General features: G+C 37.5%; 1 protein-coding gene across 1 annotated transcript in view; it reads right to left on the bottom strand.

The window, feature by feature from the left end:
• Stpg2 (sperm tail PG-rich repeat containing 2) overlaps nucleotides 1-16,458 on the bottom strand; it is a 427,622-nt gene that overhangs the window by 394,114 nt on the left and 17,050 nt on the right. Inside the window, exons 5-6 of the mRNA XM_048456939.3 lie at nucleotides 4,862-4,974; nucleotides 2,557-2,668 (exon numbers count right to left, since the gene is read on the bottom strand). Of these exons, the coding sequence (XP_048312896.3) occupies nucleotides 2,557-2,668; nucleotides 4,862-4,974 (225 nt within the window). The remainder of the gene's footprint in view (nucleotides 1-2,556; nucleotides 2,669-4,861; nucleotides 4,975-16,458) is intronic.

Genomic DNA, 16,458 nt, shown 5'->3' on the forward strand with positions numbered 1-16,458 from the left:
CCATTTTTGTGGGGCTAGAAGCACTCATTTTCTTTATAATCTTTTTTACGTCTTATGTGTATCCATGCCCCAGAGAGTAGGTATCAATCCATTTAGTGGAAGTTATTTGTTTGTTCCTCACTGCCTAGACCTGAAATAATTACACAGAAACTATATTATTTAAAACACTGCTTGGCCAATAGTTTAAACATATTGTTAGCTAACTCTTATATCTTAAATTAACCCATTTCCATTATTTTATATCTTACCATGAGGCTTGTGGCCTACCAGCAAAGTTCCAGCTCACAGCTCAAGTCTTTCTCTGCTGGCAGCTACAAGGTTTCTATCTGACTCCACCTACTCTCTCTGTACATCTCTTTAAGTCTGGTTTTACTCTGTTAAGCCATTGGCTGAGAGCAGCACTTTTATTAAGCAGTGGCAATGAAACATATTCACAATATACATCACTTCCCACATCAATAATTTTGAGGAGAAAAAATCTTATAAAATGGGCTGGAGACATGGCTCAGCAGTTAAGAGCACTGACTGCTCTTCCAAAGGACCCAGGTTTAATTCTCAGCACCTACATGGTAGTTCACAATTGTATATAACTCCAAGATCTGACATTGTCACACAGACATACATTCAGTGCAAGCAGAACTGCAATGCAAATAAATAATACAAAAATAAATAAATCTTACAGAAATAATTACTAATTTTTTCCAATGGAAGATCATATATCCTTACTTTAAATGTACCACTTTCAAATTTTCTCATTATAGGCTTTACCTCTTACGTTAAAACATACTAAATAGGAAAATTAAGAATTTTACTTATCTATAATTATCAAATTAAAAAAACTCAAATATACATCTAAAAATGGGATGGACATCTACATGGGTTTATGTTGATGGTAAATGTGAATAAATTAAACCCACACTAACTCAGGATTAAGTATAATAAGAGGTTCTTTATTTGAGGGAGACTCACAGGTCTGCATGAACAAGGAACAGGAATCAAATCTAGCATACATGCAAAAGAGGGAGAAAGAGAGTATGCACACACCTTTTTGGTACCCAAGGCCACACCCAACCTGGTCCAGCCTCTCAAAAGCCATTGGCTGAAGGAGATTCCCCATCATTATGTGAATATATCACAATTCAGAATAAAAGAGATGACAATCTTGTTTTGTACAATTAAAAACCCACCCAGAATATTACACATAGTTTTAGATACCATATCTTTAAAAAAAGAAAGGCTGGGAGTTGGTGGAAAGCACCTTTAATCCCAGCACTTGGCAGGCAGAAGTGGGTGGATCTCTATGAGTCCGAGGCCAACCTAGTCCACAAGAGCTAGTTCCAGGACAGAGCTACAGAGAAACCCTGTCTCGAAAAACTATAAAAGAAATAAGAACAAGATTCAAAAACTAAGAAGCCCCCATATGTAGTGATATTAGACTTATATTTTAATAAATAAAGCTTTCCTGAAGGTCAGAGAGTAAACAGCAGCACTGAGCAGCTTTACAGTCAGGTAGTGGTGACACACACCCTTAATCCCAGTAGCCACACTAGTTTACCATAGAAAACAGGCAATAGTCATGCCCACCTTTAATCCCAGCACTAGGATTAAATATTAAATATTAATATTTAATTAATTAATATTATCTTACATTAAATATAAGACAGGAGGAGACAGCTCTCAGACACAGTCTCATTCTGAGATTCCTGGAGGCAGGATTGCCATTTCAGACTGAGGTAAGAGCCAGTGGCTGACTGTTTTGCTTTTCTGACCTTCAGTTTGAATCTCAATTTCTGTCTCTGGGTTTTTATTAATTGTGATACACCCATAAGCCATTAAAAGAATTTAAGTAAACCCAACACTGCATAATCACTTAAACTTCCTAAAGAAAGTGAGATGGAAAAGACATCACAGGTTTGGTGCGGGACAGTTCTATATTCTGTCAATTATATTTTAAATAAATGCTGACTGGCCAGTAACCAGACAGGAAGTAGAGGTGGGGCAATGAGAACAGGAGTATTCTGGGAAGAAGGAAGCTCAGTCCCTCAGTCCTGCTCAGACCACGGAAGAAGCAAGATGAGACCTGCCCCGCAGAGAAAGGTACCAAGCCATGTGGCTAACACAGATAAGGGAAATGGGTTAATAGATGTTATAAGAGCTAATACGAAGCCTGAGCTAATGGGCCAATCAGTTTATAACCTAATGTAGACTCTCTGTGTGATTTTCTTTGGGGCTTACCAGCTGTGGGAACTGGGCAGGACAGAAACTTCAACTAGCAGGCCCTCATGTTACACAGGTTAGGGAGGCTTAATTCAGTGTAAAGATATTTGAAGAAAAAGTATTCTCTACTGTTGAAATAGGAAACAGGTACAGTGAGTTCCTGATGAGAAACTGTCCAAACAAAGACAGTGATCACATGGCATGTACCATAGCCCATTCTACGATACTCATTGAGTGCTACATTTCAGGAACAGAATACCTGAAAGAACTTTAATCTGGTGACAACGACTCAGTGACATAATAAATATGGAAAACAGATAAATATCCCTTTTAACTCACCTTTTTTTCCTCCTGCAATATTATTTGTTCATAAAACCGTGGGGAAAATATACAAGGAATTTCTTGTTGCTCTTTCTTGATGTTAATATTTTCATAATGCACTCTCCTTTTCCTTTGGAAAATTCAGATAGAATTTAAGAGTTTTTAATTTTAAATACAAAAATATTTATATAAGCAAAGATAGTTTTTTACAGTAACAGCGTCTGCTTTAGATGACATTGATAAAATCAATAGGTTGGGTCAATATACTCAAATTCTAATAAAAATGAATTTTCATATGGTTGCCTTTATTTTTTAAAATCTGGAGCACTGGGGCTGCAAGGATGGTTCAGTGGACAAAGACACTTGCTGTCAGGCCTGATAACCTGAGCTTATCAGTTGTCTTCTAACCTCAGCATGGGGATGAGTGCACAGGCACATACAGATACACATGAAAAGGAAGGAATCAAAATTTAGACCACTGTTATAAAATTGTTCGAATAATTATTCCAAATGGAAAATGGGATATGAGAATTATAGTAAGAACTGACATCATCAAAGGTAACCAAAACCAAAAATTCCTAATATTCTACATACCACAAGTAATAGTGGCATTCCCTTTGGCTGCCATTTTCTTTTAAACCACCATAGACTACATAAGTAAGTGTGCATGTCATGTTTCTAGCATAATTACTAAAAGAATAAAATACAAAGGTGTACCTTTCAGATTAGGAGAGTAAAACAATAAGAATAATGACATGGGTATAAATTCCTCAAAGGAAGTGCCAAGCTCTATTCTTATTGTATGATTAAGTCCAATACAGGCAGATAGTAAGGATTCAATATTTGTTCACTAAATGAGCTATAGCCAAGAGTCAAAACTTCCAACTATGCCCACTGTTAGCATGCAGATGTGTGGGTCTGGATACAGAGAAAATAATCACTGGGAAACTTCCCAGGAGAAAACTCATGCTCTGAGGAATGAGCCAGAGAAGCTGGTATCCAATAAACAAAGAAGAAAAAACCACCACTCAGTATTGGTAAAAGTACTTGTCACAAGAACTAATAGTGAAAGGAGAGAACAGACACTGGAAAGTCCTTCTCTGATATACATGGGGGAGAAAGGAGGTTCACACATACACAATTTAAAAAAAAAATAAACAGCTAAAGCAAACCATATGGAGCAATATAGCAGAAGTACCCCAGTGCCCCCTGAGTCACAGTTAAGCAGCCTTGTTGTTCTAGGACTTAACCACAGCCCTAATTCAAGGATGTGAAACTTCCCAGCACCCCTAAAAGGGCTTAAAAGTCAGGTATTTTCTTTGTTCTAGGGGTTTCTCAGAAGGCTTCTCTGGCTACCCTATGCTTTCCTATCCATGACAGCTTTCTCTTTTACTCGTACTTTAAGCTACTCATTTTAACAACACTTTTCCAGGTTTTAAAGGGAAGCATCTCTTTGTCTTGAAGGCCCTGTTAACAATGGTTTTAGCAAAATTTCCTTCCAAAGGATTTCTCATCTCAAGATATGATAATGGTCCTGGACCCTTTCTCCCAATAAAGCTAATTCCTGCTGGTAATTATGTGGCAGCTCCTTTTCAAATCAACCACAGCCATTCATTCTTATATCTAAGAATGCCATGGTCATGAGTCTCACTAGCTCAGAATATCTTCCCAGTTTTCTTGTCAGAGAATGGAGACAAGCCAAAGGACATGGAATTCTGACCCACCTTCTTTAAGATATTGAGGATCTTTTGTCTATTTTCCATTAAGCACAGTACATCTTACTGATTGGGTGCATGGGATGTGTACTCAAACAGGTCTCAGTTAAAGTCTAGCTCTGGCACTTAAACAGTCATACAAGCTTGAACATGTTACTTATCTTTTCTGATGCTTGGATTTTACTAATAAAGTAGGTAAATAATAGTAACTACAAAGAGTATTCAAAGACTTGTGAATACTAAATGGTGTAATGTATATAAACCAACTGATAGAAATTGGCTCATAAGAAGGCAATAGCTTTCTTAAGGATCATTCCAAAATATAAAACTCTTTAGAGTTTTTCGTGCTAATTTTCCTTCTTCTTAATAGGATAACCTCATCTGAACTAATACAACACTTCACAGTCAGCAACTATATTATTGGTGTTTAGGAAGTCTGTTCCACTCTTACTCTCTCCCCAAGGTTTCACTAAGTAATCTTTGAGGACCTGAGAATCATTATGTAACCCACTCTGGTCTCGAACTTGCAGGATTCCTATCTCTGCCTCCCACGTACAGGAATCACAGGTGTGTATAACCATGCCTAATTGCTATTTATTTTTACTTACTGGATGATATCATACTGTCCAGGACCAGGACCTGAATGTTTGAACAATTCTTGTCTTCCTGTAGCGTTGCCAAAATGTACACCTTTGTATTTCAAAGTCGATTTAGGATAATCCTAAAATTAAGAAAAAATAAGAGAAAGAGCATGAGGCAAATTGAAAAATATTGTTAAATTTGACTGAAGTCTAATTACATAGCAAGAATATCCTTAGTCAAAGAAGTTCCACCAGTAAAATCAGGGCTCTTTAAGCTGAATACTGCCCATCGGACTCATATGTCAACCAGGATTCTCCGAGAATTGCTTCTAATATTAGTCTACACTGAGCCAGTGTGAGCACTTTGCTCTTAGTATTACATTGGCAATGTAATGCCTCTAGAACAATGAAGAGCAGTTCCACCTCTGGAAAGAGGTTGAACATAGAATTTAGAAAAAGGAATATATATATATATATATATATATATATATATATATATATATAAAGCAGATTGAGAAAATACAAATAAAACTAAAAGACCTCATGCAATTAATTATACAATATTTAAAAATATATTCATGTAGTTTTATAAGAATAACAAGTGGGTAATAACAAATTAAATACTATCCTAGAAAGGAAAGACAGAAGTTGCCCTTTCAAGAGAGAGGGGACTCCAGCTAGGAGCTGAAAATCAGCTTGCCTTGGTGAACAGGGGAGGGGTCTTGTCTCTTAAAGGGACAGGACACACCATTACATTATTTATGTCAGGAAAAAAATCAACCAACATTTTCCCTTAACACTGATAAGAATAGATATCAAACTTAAGCATGAACTACAAAAAGTTAAAGCACTGGTTTTCTCAGCAACTAAAACAAGAAAAATATAATGCAGTAAAAATAGTGAATTCCCTTCCAACAGCTCTATTCTCTTGTTGTGTTATAGTCTTTGTTGTGTTATAGTCTTCTTAATGAAATCATTTAAGAGGCCAGGAGAGATGGCTCAGTGGTTAAGGGCAGTACTGCTCTGGGACCTAGGTCCAGTCTTCTGTACCCACATGGCAGCTCACAACCATCTGCAATCCAAAGTTCTCTTATGGCCTCTGTGGGGACTTCAGTAATGTGAAGCACATATATACAAGCAGCCAAAACATTCAATAAATAAATTAGCAATAAATAAATCCTATAAGAAACAAGTCATTTAAATTTTTTAACAATACTGTTTTAACTGAAGGTAGACAATAAATTCTATATTACTTATTGTTGATTTATCTGAAAAGCTCTCTTTGTAAATTATGGGGGTCTTTTTTATATATCTGTTGTTATGCCTGCATCCATGTCTGTGTACCACATGCATGCAGTTCCTGAGGAACCACAAAAGGCATTAAATCTCTTGGAGCTGAAAGTAGAGTTATAGGTGACTGTGAGTTGCCACGTGAGTACTGGGAATAGAACCTTGTCTTCTCAAAGAACTGAGCCATCTCTCCAGACCATAACATAGTTTAAAGTAAGACTGAATTACTAAAACCTTTACTGTATATTGAATAAATCCCTATAACATAGTTCAACTACATAAAACAGTGTATAAAGTGTTCTAGGTGATTTACTAAACACATTGTAATAAACTATCATTTATCATTACAAACATTATCAGTGCAACAAACAGAAATGCTAGTCCCACAAAGCACAATTTCGGTTCAAACTCCTATCTACTGACCCTCACCTAGACTTCAAGAGTTGTATAAAAGACACATACTTTAAAGGGTTTCCAGAACATGCACAAGGCCCCACAGCATGTGAGAAGAGCTGCAGCTGACCTCTGTTAACATTTCTGAAAGGCAGAAGCTGGGGATGATGGTTGTATTTTTTGATAATGAGTTCAGTGATTTCTGGTGAGAGAAGCAACATTCAAAAGCTCTGGAATGCTGTGACAGAATCCAAAAAGAAGCCACTGCATCTGGACACAAGCGCTGAATGTGGAATAATGGAGCCACCAGCTGTTGAGTGGCTGTTTCCTCTGAGATTAAAACTTTGCATCTTAGAGAAAAATTTGTCAAGACACAGGGTGTTAAAGGAGAGATAAAACAGCAGGGGTTCTAAGGAGGAAGCTTGTAAAGACACAGGATGCTTCTGAAAAGGCAAGAAAACAACAGGATGTTCTAACATTCTGTTCTGCAGGGAAGCTCATTAAGCTCAAGAAGTAAACAACTCAATAGCTTTGGGAAGTCACTGAAACTGAACAGACTCACTGGGCCCCTCCTTTCCCAAGTGAATACGAGCAGTCAGGATTGCTGAGAAACACTCAGACAAGCTGTGCTGCCTGGAATAGACAGAGATGAAACAAACCATCTAGAAGAAACTGCGACCAGCAGAACTGCCTGAAAGAGTTTACATAACCTGAGCTGCCGGAGACACTCTCCAACCCTGTTAAACTGCCTTCAGGCTGGCAGAGCACTCCAGGTTTCATGAGCTGTCACCTACGCTGGGTAGGCTTTCCATGACATACCGGTGGCCACATCAGAGGAACAGCAGGTCAACTGAAGTTGAGGTGTCAGCCCACCAGGAGGAAAATTCCTGATGGGTGAACCACAGACTGCAGAATGTCTTTTGCTTCTGCTGTGCCTTTATGTTTGCCACTGCCGTATTTCTCTGGTATCTGGCATGGTGTGAATGGGTAGGGAGAGTAAAGTAGTGTGTTTATCTCATGGAAATACTGTTCTACTGGGCATTTTTTACCTGTGGGTTATTATGAAGATGAATTCTTCCTGAACTGTGCTGTCTAATTGATAATAATAATGTTAGTTTAAAGAGTTCTGTTGATAAAAAAAAAAAAAGCAAAACAAGGGAGTGTCACACAGCTAGAACACGAGTTTCTATTGAGGAGCCGTATAGACTGTGACTTAGGGCAATGATTTTTAAAAAATTGAGTCTTAGTAGCCCAGCTAGCTTAAATTCTTTTAACCTTAATGTTGGGAGATGGGTTCACAAGTTTCAGAGTGCATCACAGCTGAAACAAGGTTTTGAAAATAAGTTAAAGTTAGACTACAATGGTTTTGTCAAATAGCTGAGGTGAAAAACCCAAGAAGACAAACAAAGTTTTGGAAAAGCATATAGTTGAATGAGAAACTCATTAAGGTAAGGGAATAAGAACAAAGCAACCCAACTATCATTGGCTGATGTGCCTTTTTTGCTAGGATTGCTTGATGACCAAAAGTGATGATTAATTCCATATACCCATTTCTGCCCTCGTGCCTGGTACTGTAAACCTAGTTTCAATATAAAAAACTATTTATGAGTGAGTATGCACCCAAAAGATTTAAAGTAGAGCTCATTATTTTTCATGTGTAAAAGTTAAGATTCGTGATTCTTTTAAGATTCCTTATAAGATTACCTTTCAAGATAAATAATAAAGAGATTGATTCTTTCTTCATAACTACAAAAGGCAGCCTACCAGTGAAAGAATATCTTGCTTGTTTACACACTGTTAATCTATAACAAGCTGCCATCCCGGTCTACAAGAGCTAGTTCAAAAAAATGCTCCAAAGCTACAGAGAAATTCTGTCTTGAAAAGCAAAAATAAAATAAAATAAAAATAAATAAAATCAAATAAATAAATAAATAAATTGATAAAAATCGGTGTTATTTTGGAGCCCCTTCTAATAGGGCATAATATCAATAATATATAAAACAGGCATTGTCATGGCTGTGATAGATCACACTGGTTGTGATGATCAACAGAAAGCACCATTTGGCAAAGATTGCAGGGCATGGTGAGGCAGAAGCTGTTTTCACTGCAAATAGTGAACAGGAAACACAGAAGAGAGCCCCCAAAGATTTCAAGAAACACCCAAGAAATCAAATTCTACAGAAGGCTAGAGGTCCTCTTATTTGATGAAGACCAGGAAATGTGATGTTATATAAATAAAAGGATTCATCCTTATCTCTTCTGGAATGACTTTAGTATTGTTTATATCTCACTATGCTTGAATTACTGAGTTGCAGATTCCTTCTTATGAATTACAACGCAAAGAGAGAGTCATCTTCTCTTCAGTGTGGCACTCAGCCTTAACACCATGCATGATGGGTGAAGGAGTCCCATAAAGCATTACATCAAAGGAAGATATATTGTTATTATTGTCATTACAAGTAGGGGTTCCAATTGATATATGATGATGAATCTCAGCCTCTTAACAGATCCTTGAAAGAAAAATCTATGAATAAAAAGTGAAAGAGCTGTCTACCAACCAAGCTCTGTAATACAGTGTGTGTATGTTTGTGTGTGTGTGTGTGTGTGTGTGTTTTCCAAGCTATGGGACTTCTAGAAATAGCAAAAAGGAAAATATAAAAACCTAACACAAAAGGAAATAAGAAAAGGTATCTAAAGGCCTTAAAACAAGGTTACGTGAATTACTTTAAAAAGTTCTTTAAAATGGCTTACTAGTGATTATGTTCTCAAAAACTAATATCAAAACCTAATGTCAACTCTTTAACTGAAATTTTGAGCTTTTATTTGAAAGTACATTAATCCTAACCTATTGCAAACTCCATATGTGTGAGGGTAACTTTCACCTTTCACCTGGAGGAAGTGCTTGATAGTGTCTCCTTGGCATCATCCCTTTGAGGGACTAAAAAGGGTCACTTAAACACAAGCATCCGTTACTGTGACAGTTGTTCGGTAGTTAACATGACTCCTAAGAAACCCAGATGTAGATATGCTGGACAGAGAATACTCTGCATCCAAGGCAGGGTAGAAGCCAGAGTTGAAAATACAGGGTAAGTTCTGATGATAGGAAAACCATCATTTCCCACTTACGCTGCATTTTGTTTATAATTAAAAATGAAGCAGAACCTCATAATCATGCAGATATGTCCTAGTACTAATCCAAAAATATGGCTATGTTGAGATATTTGTACTGCACACAGCAATGTATCTTATACATTCACTCTAGCCTACAGATGTATAAAAAATTAAAACTTTTATATCACATTTTTAACCTTACAAAGATCATAAGTGAGGTGAAGTAGCTCAGGCCTTTCATCCCAGCACTTGAGATGCAAAGGAAGGCAGAGCTGTGTGAATCTGAAGGTAGCCTGACCTGCATAGCAAACTACTAGGCCAACCAGGGCTACACAGTAAGGAAAAAAAAAATGTCAACCACCAACCCACTGTATTAGGGATTGAGCCTAGGTCTTTAAATGTGCTGCTTAAGTGTTCTGTCACTGAGCTACACACCTAAGGAAGGATTATATCAACACATTTTAGGAAGTTGAGTAGAACTGTGTCCAAGAGGCATTCTTCAATACTGAGATTTTACAGTTCAACCTCTGGACATTTCAAAATGAAATCCTTTAAATATGCATACATACACACATGTGAATAAACACACAGGCATGCACAAAATTTAAGACACTAGCAAAATAATTTTCCCGTATGAACAGTAAGAGGCATACTTAAACCATGTGAACGAACAGCTACCAGTGTAGCTCATTAGCCTCTATCACACTCGGTAACCGTTTAGTTTCAATTTTAACTTGAAATGCTTAAGAAACAAAACCCGAAGGATAAAGTGATGCACATTTAATCTTCAATCACATGTGCTTTCATGTTAAGAGTTGTTGCCAATGCCAATTTTAAGGTCACTGTCACTGTGGAAAGTTACCAACAAATAAAATATGCCTTAATTGAAGCAAATTCAGCACAAAGCTGTGACACTTTAAGTGAACGCTTTAATGAAATTTGAAAAAGAATTACTGACTGCCACTCTGACTGACAATTAGATGGATGAAGAGGGGACTTTCACCCCTCATCTTTCCATCATTAAATGTGGAAATAGACTTGTGGAGAATGAGAAGTGTGGAGGTGCATCAGCTGAAGACTGATGGGATGCTCTGTGGCAGCTCGGAGGTCAGCAGTGTGATTTCACGTCCAACCTCCTTGTGGAAAAAAAAAATCTAGAAATACATCTCTAGCTGTTATTTAGAAATGAGAAAGGCTGTGCTTTATCTTTCAAAATCTTTTATTAAATAAATTATATAGAGAATTTCTCTGCGATGAACTTAGCTGAAATCTATCATTTGTCAGCTAAAGAGCAATTCTCTATCTAAGCTTTATCATATACCTTCAGGAGATATGACTTATGCATTAGAAAAATGCACAATAATTACCAATCTATTATATTATTCTGCTAGTGCTTCATTGTGCTCCTACCTGGACAGTGATGCTAAATACAGTACTATCCCCAAAAAGGATAAAAAGAGCTGCAAAGAAAAATCAGAAATTTCGATATGATTTGATTGAGCATTACTACAGTATCATTTAGACAGCTGTGTCAGAATCTGTATTCAGCAGAAGCAGGAAGAAATGGTACCTTCTGCTATCAAGCTTTCACACAGTCTCAAACTCAGGATGCAAATTTCCTAGACTTTCACAATAAACTTGCAACTGAGCTTTATTGAATCTTCCTAAATACAGAGAAAGATGCCTTTAAGTCATCTGTAAACTTAAGTTTTTATATGGCTTGCTTAATTAAATTATATTTGTACTTGTAGACTAGTAAATATTAGTGAGAATGACTCAATGACTACTAAAATAGGTCATCTACTAAAATGGGTCTATTCATGATCTATTATAATAATTTTCTTATTTTCTATGAATAATTTGACCAGAAATAAAGCTTAAAAGTCACTATATTAATTATTCATGTGAAAAAATATTATTAATCTAGGAAATCTTAAAAGCATTACTAATATGTAATACATATATCTTGCTGATATATGACAAATTATTATAAATCAAAGAAATAGTTTACCACAAAAATCTTCCACCCAAGAATCAATGAACATCATTGAAGAGATATGGAAGATGGCAGAAGCCAGAGAACAAAGAAATCTGCTGTGAGATTGTGCCTTTTAGCTATGATAAAGAGGCATTATCCATAAAACCTCAGCAGCATGGCTTCCTAAACAAGAACTGGATAATTCCAATACCAGCTGACACTCCAACATAGATGAGGGAAATTTCACAGGACTGCAACCCTAGATGAAGAGGCACAGGCAATTAACAACTGCTGAGAGAGGGAGATTAGTCTTCCCCAGGAAAAAGCCCCATCTGATTATTCTAGAAACATATACATGCAGGTAACATGGAGTGGACGCAGCAGGTTATATTTATATGTTATTCAGCATGCGTATATGTAATAATGGTTAAAGAAGAGGAAGCTGTGAATTCCAGTGAAACACGGGTAGGAGGAGGGAGAGGGGACATGCTGTAATTGTATTTTAACTAAAATTTTAAAAATACATTGTAAGAAATTCTGAAGAAATAAAATATAAAATAAGTATGGCTGGTCAAGCAAATGTGAAGAATTTCAAGTTTTGTGGGCATATGTATAGCTGGGTCATATAATTTGAGCTTTGTGAGGATTCTCCACAGTGATTTCTAGAGTATCTGGAGAGGTTTACAGGTAACATCACAGAAAAAGGGGGTATCTTCTCTCCACAGTCCCTCCAGCATCTGTTACCTGCTGTTCAACTGATGTTTGCCATTCTGACTCAAGTAAGATTAAAAACTCAGAGTTGTTTTAACATACATTTCCCTAATTACTAAAGATAATTTTTCAAGATATCATTTTCAAGTATGCAGCAGGTCTATGTGGTGCATGAGCAGTTTGTAACAAGTTGCTCACAAACCCCATTTAAATGCTTGGCCTCCTGAAAGAGCCAGAATTCGCACTGGCAGCATGACCTAGGAAGCTGCCGTTTAGAATCCACGCATTTTTGGTTTTGGGTTTTTGGGGTTTTTTTGTTTTTTTTTTTTTTCTGCTACTGCTGAATCAGGTAGACCCCTCTTAAAGGAGTTGCAGCAAGCTGCCAGCAAGCAGAGCCCATCCGGGGGGATGGGGGGGAGGGATGCAGCTGTACTTTGTTTTTTAGTGTCTAGAATTCATTTCCAAGACCACTCGGGTTTTTTGTGGATTTAGCTGGCCTCATGTTGGTGTGTCACATAACTCAGGTGGGACTGATAGGAGCAAGATTTTTTGCCTATCAAGGGAAGCCTTCTTGTTAATTGAACATTTTAAATACCATTTTGAGCAGATCTCTGAAGATTTTTCAGAGCTATCTATTAAGAATACTTTTAAACAAAATTTACTTGGTTTTATTTACTTGTTTTAGGCTTAACCTTGAAAACATCACTAAAAGCTACATAAAGTTTGTCCCTATAAATGAATTAATTTGTACTTAGCATGACTACAAACATAGTTCTGAATACATTGAGGAATTTGATAATTTATAAGGTGACTTACAATTAAAATGTATGTCCTAATTATACTTAACAGTTTACAGCAAGTTAGTAGTTTTTACAAAAATAGGATTTTACAGTTTTATCCCTGTTAAATTAATACTTTTTTGTTCAGAATTTACAGGTTATCTCCTTACCCAACCCATACACAATGGACTTACAGACCTAAAAGAAAGAAAGTTTACATTTCAGCACGAGAGTTTTCAATATCCAAGACCTTGAATGGGGGAAGATTTTTTTGTATCCATCCTAATTTTTATATAAATTCGTTTGATTAAATAATTTAGATAACATGAGCCATAATAGTAACAAATAAATTTACCATTTGTTGTAATAAATTTTTCCCAAAAGGCTGTTAGATAATACTGGAGCCTTTCTTGGCTTAGTATACATAATAGCTGTCCCAGTGCTGTACTAAGAAGAATCCCTTCTTAGTCTTATCATTGTTTACAGATTTTAACCATATGCAGTAAGTTTACAGATCTTAAGATACAGAAGTTTATATAAAAGTCTTACAAATCTTGAGATAAGTTAATATTTAGCAAACGTTTATTTAAAGAGTTAAATAAAACAAAGGAAATGAGTATGAGATAACAATAATATCTATCGGGAATGGTCTAATTTTTAGCTGTTTTAAAATACATAGTATCTTTTCTTAAATTCTTCTCTCTCTCTCTCTCTCTCTCTCTCTCTCTCTCTCTCTCTCTCTCTCTGTCTCCCTCCCTCCTTCCCTCCCTTCACCCCTCCCTCCCACTTTCTTAGCCTTTTAACCTAGGAGAGAGATTTGAAGAAATCTTTTAAACAAGCATGCTTGAGTCAGGAAAGGGAGGGCCATAACCCAACTCCAAAGTCAGCTTTTTAATAAAGTAGAACAGCATAAAATGATATTATCCATGCCCAAAAGACACCTGAATTCCTGTAAAACTCAATAAAGTGACCAAAGGGAATGATGAGGACAAATAGAGGACAAAGAAAGCTCAGAGATGAGAGGTTTCACTGGTAAAGAGAGGGACAGAGACTGAGCAACCTCCAGGAGCAAGCTGGGAGACAGAACTGCAACAAAAATGAATACAATAGTAATACTAATCAGACAAGCAAAGGCTGGCCCACCAAGCTCTCACTCACCCACCATAGCAGGCTAGCAACAGTGGGTATCCCAGGGTAGGGAATCATCCCCAAATATCCAGAGTATATACCCTGATGACATGCACCCCTGGACTTGAGACCACGTCTGATCACCCAGAAGTTAACAGAAGAATGCACTCACAAGAGTTCAGAAGCCTAAACAATACAGAAGGCTCAGGAAGGTCGAATTAGGGCATCCATTAAAGAGATCTGGACTGAGCCCCCAAATGTTGCAGTCAGACTGTTCTCATCTAAGAGAAGGAGATCAGGACAAGCTCTTTATTAGACTTTTACTCACGGTGGACAGAATCGACCTGGGGCATACACTCTTGTGACACCCAGTCAAAAGAGGTGACCCTGAGCTGAGTAAGCAAGGGTTTGTAAGGTAAAATCCACAAGTTTGGTAGATCCGGTGGACACAGCTGTGGCGGCTGTTAGCACATATGACAGACTGTAAACTTTTATTGAGCCTAGGGCACAGATTTGTACTATGGTGTTTCTGTTTGAGCAGGGAGTAGAAGGCCTTGTGGTGTCAGAGAAAGCAGAACAATGCAGGTTTGCAAATGTTCCTGTGAGGACACTATGTGCCTGAGGATCAGACTGACCTCAGATTTAGCCTGAGGTTGGGTCCAGATTTAGCAATTATGGTTTTTTTTGGATTTTTTTCCACTTCTCCAGTTAGCACAATGTTATATACAGGCATTTTGTCATAGATATCCTTTACTTGGTCGTGTTCTTTCTTTTTATTTTATAGAGGACTTGGAGAAATATTCTGTCTTCCAGGAACGGTTAGCAAGATTCAGCAGGGAACACATCTGAACCCTGACTTTTCTTGGTTGAGGGGTTGGGGAAGTGTATTTTTTTGTTGTTGATGATGATGATGTTTTAAACCTTACTTACTGTCTGTCTTAGTTAGGGTTTCTGTTTCCATGAAAAGACACCATGTTCACAGCAACTTTTATAAAGGAAGCCATTTAATTGGGGCTGCCTTACAAGTCTCAGAGGTTTAGTGAAGTAGAATATTATTTTAAAGTATATTACTTTTGTTTATGCTCTGGAACAATTGTTTAATGATGCAAAGATGTGTTTGATTAAATAAAATTTACCTACAGTCAGAAGGTTGGAGTCATCAACTACCTAGATGACAGGTAGTTGTAGGGAGGAGCCAGGTGTAACAGGGCTTTTAAGAAGGGGCCACGAAAAGCATGAGAACTTCTTGAGACAAGCAAGGAGGTGAGGTAGGCAAGCTTCTTGCTATTCAGCCTCTCTGGAGAGCAGGATTCTACCTCAACCTTTGAATACTGAGTTCTTTAGAGAGACAGAAATTTTAAAAGGTTACCTTTGTAGCACTGAAAGAGTGGGTGCCTGAGGGAATAGAATTTCCTCAAGCCCTGGCTCTAGCAGCCTAACCATTGCTGGAAGCAGCAGAACTGCAGTTGCTGACTAGGACAGCCATAGCTTAAAAAGCAGCAACAATTAAAAACAAACGGTTTTTATAGACAACAGTTTAGTCTATTATCACCATGGCAGAAAGTAAGGCAGCATGCAGGCAGGCATGGTGCTGGAGAGTTCTCCATCTTGATCCACAGGCAACAGGAAGTTAACTGTCTTCCACACTGGGCAATGCTTGAGCACATGAAACCTCAAAGCTAACCCCCACAGTGACATACTTCCTTCAACAAGGCCATACTCCAACAGGTCACTTCTCCTAAGAGTGCCAGTCCTGATAATCCAAGTATTCAAATATAAGTTTATGGGGGCCATATCTATTCAAACCACCACACTATCATAGGTCTTCTAGTTTGTTTATATCTTTTTGATTTAATTTTGCTAGATCACATGGGTCTAGGAATTTATTTCTTCTGTGGTTTCCTTTAATTGATTCTTTGGGAATCTTATTTAGGCTGTTACCCTTTTGCAGGGGAGTTAGGGTTTGTCACAAAAGCCTTCCATGTCCCTCCCTCTCAACTGTGTGACTGCAATTATTGATATCACTGAAAAAGTAGCTTCCTTGCTCTTTAAAGTAAACAAATGGGAACACAAGTCATGGGCTTCCACATGATTTCTGTCAACAGCACAGAACCTGGCTGTAGTAGGAACACAGACCCAGACAAGGCCTTCAGAAGTAGCCTGAACCACAGACATCAACTTGGCCTCAGGTGGCAGTGCAGGTCATTCACAATATGGCCCCCAGAGGCAATAAT

Source organism: Myodes glareolus, chromosome 17, assembly GCF_982192425.1.
Source record: "Myodes glareolus chromosome 17, mMyoGla1.1, whole genome shotgun sequence".
In the NCBI taxonomy this organism is placed as follows: Eukaryota; Metazoa; Chordata; class Mammalia; order Rodentia; family Cricetidae; genus Myodes; species Myodes glareolus.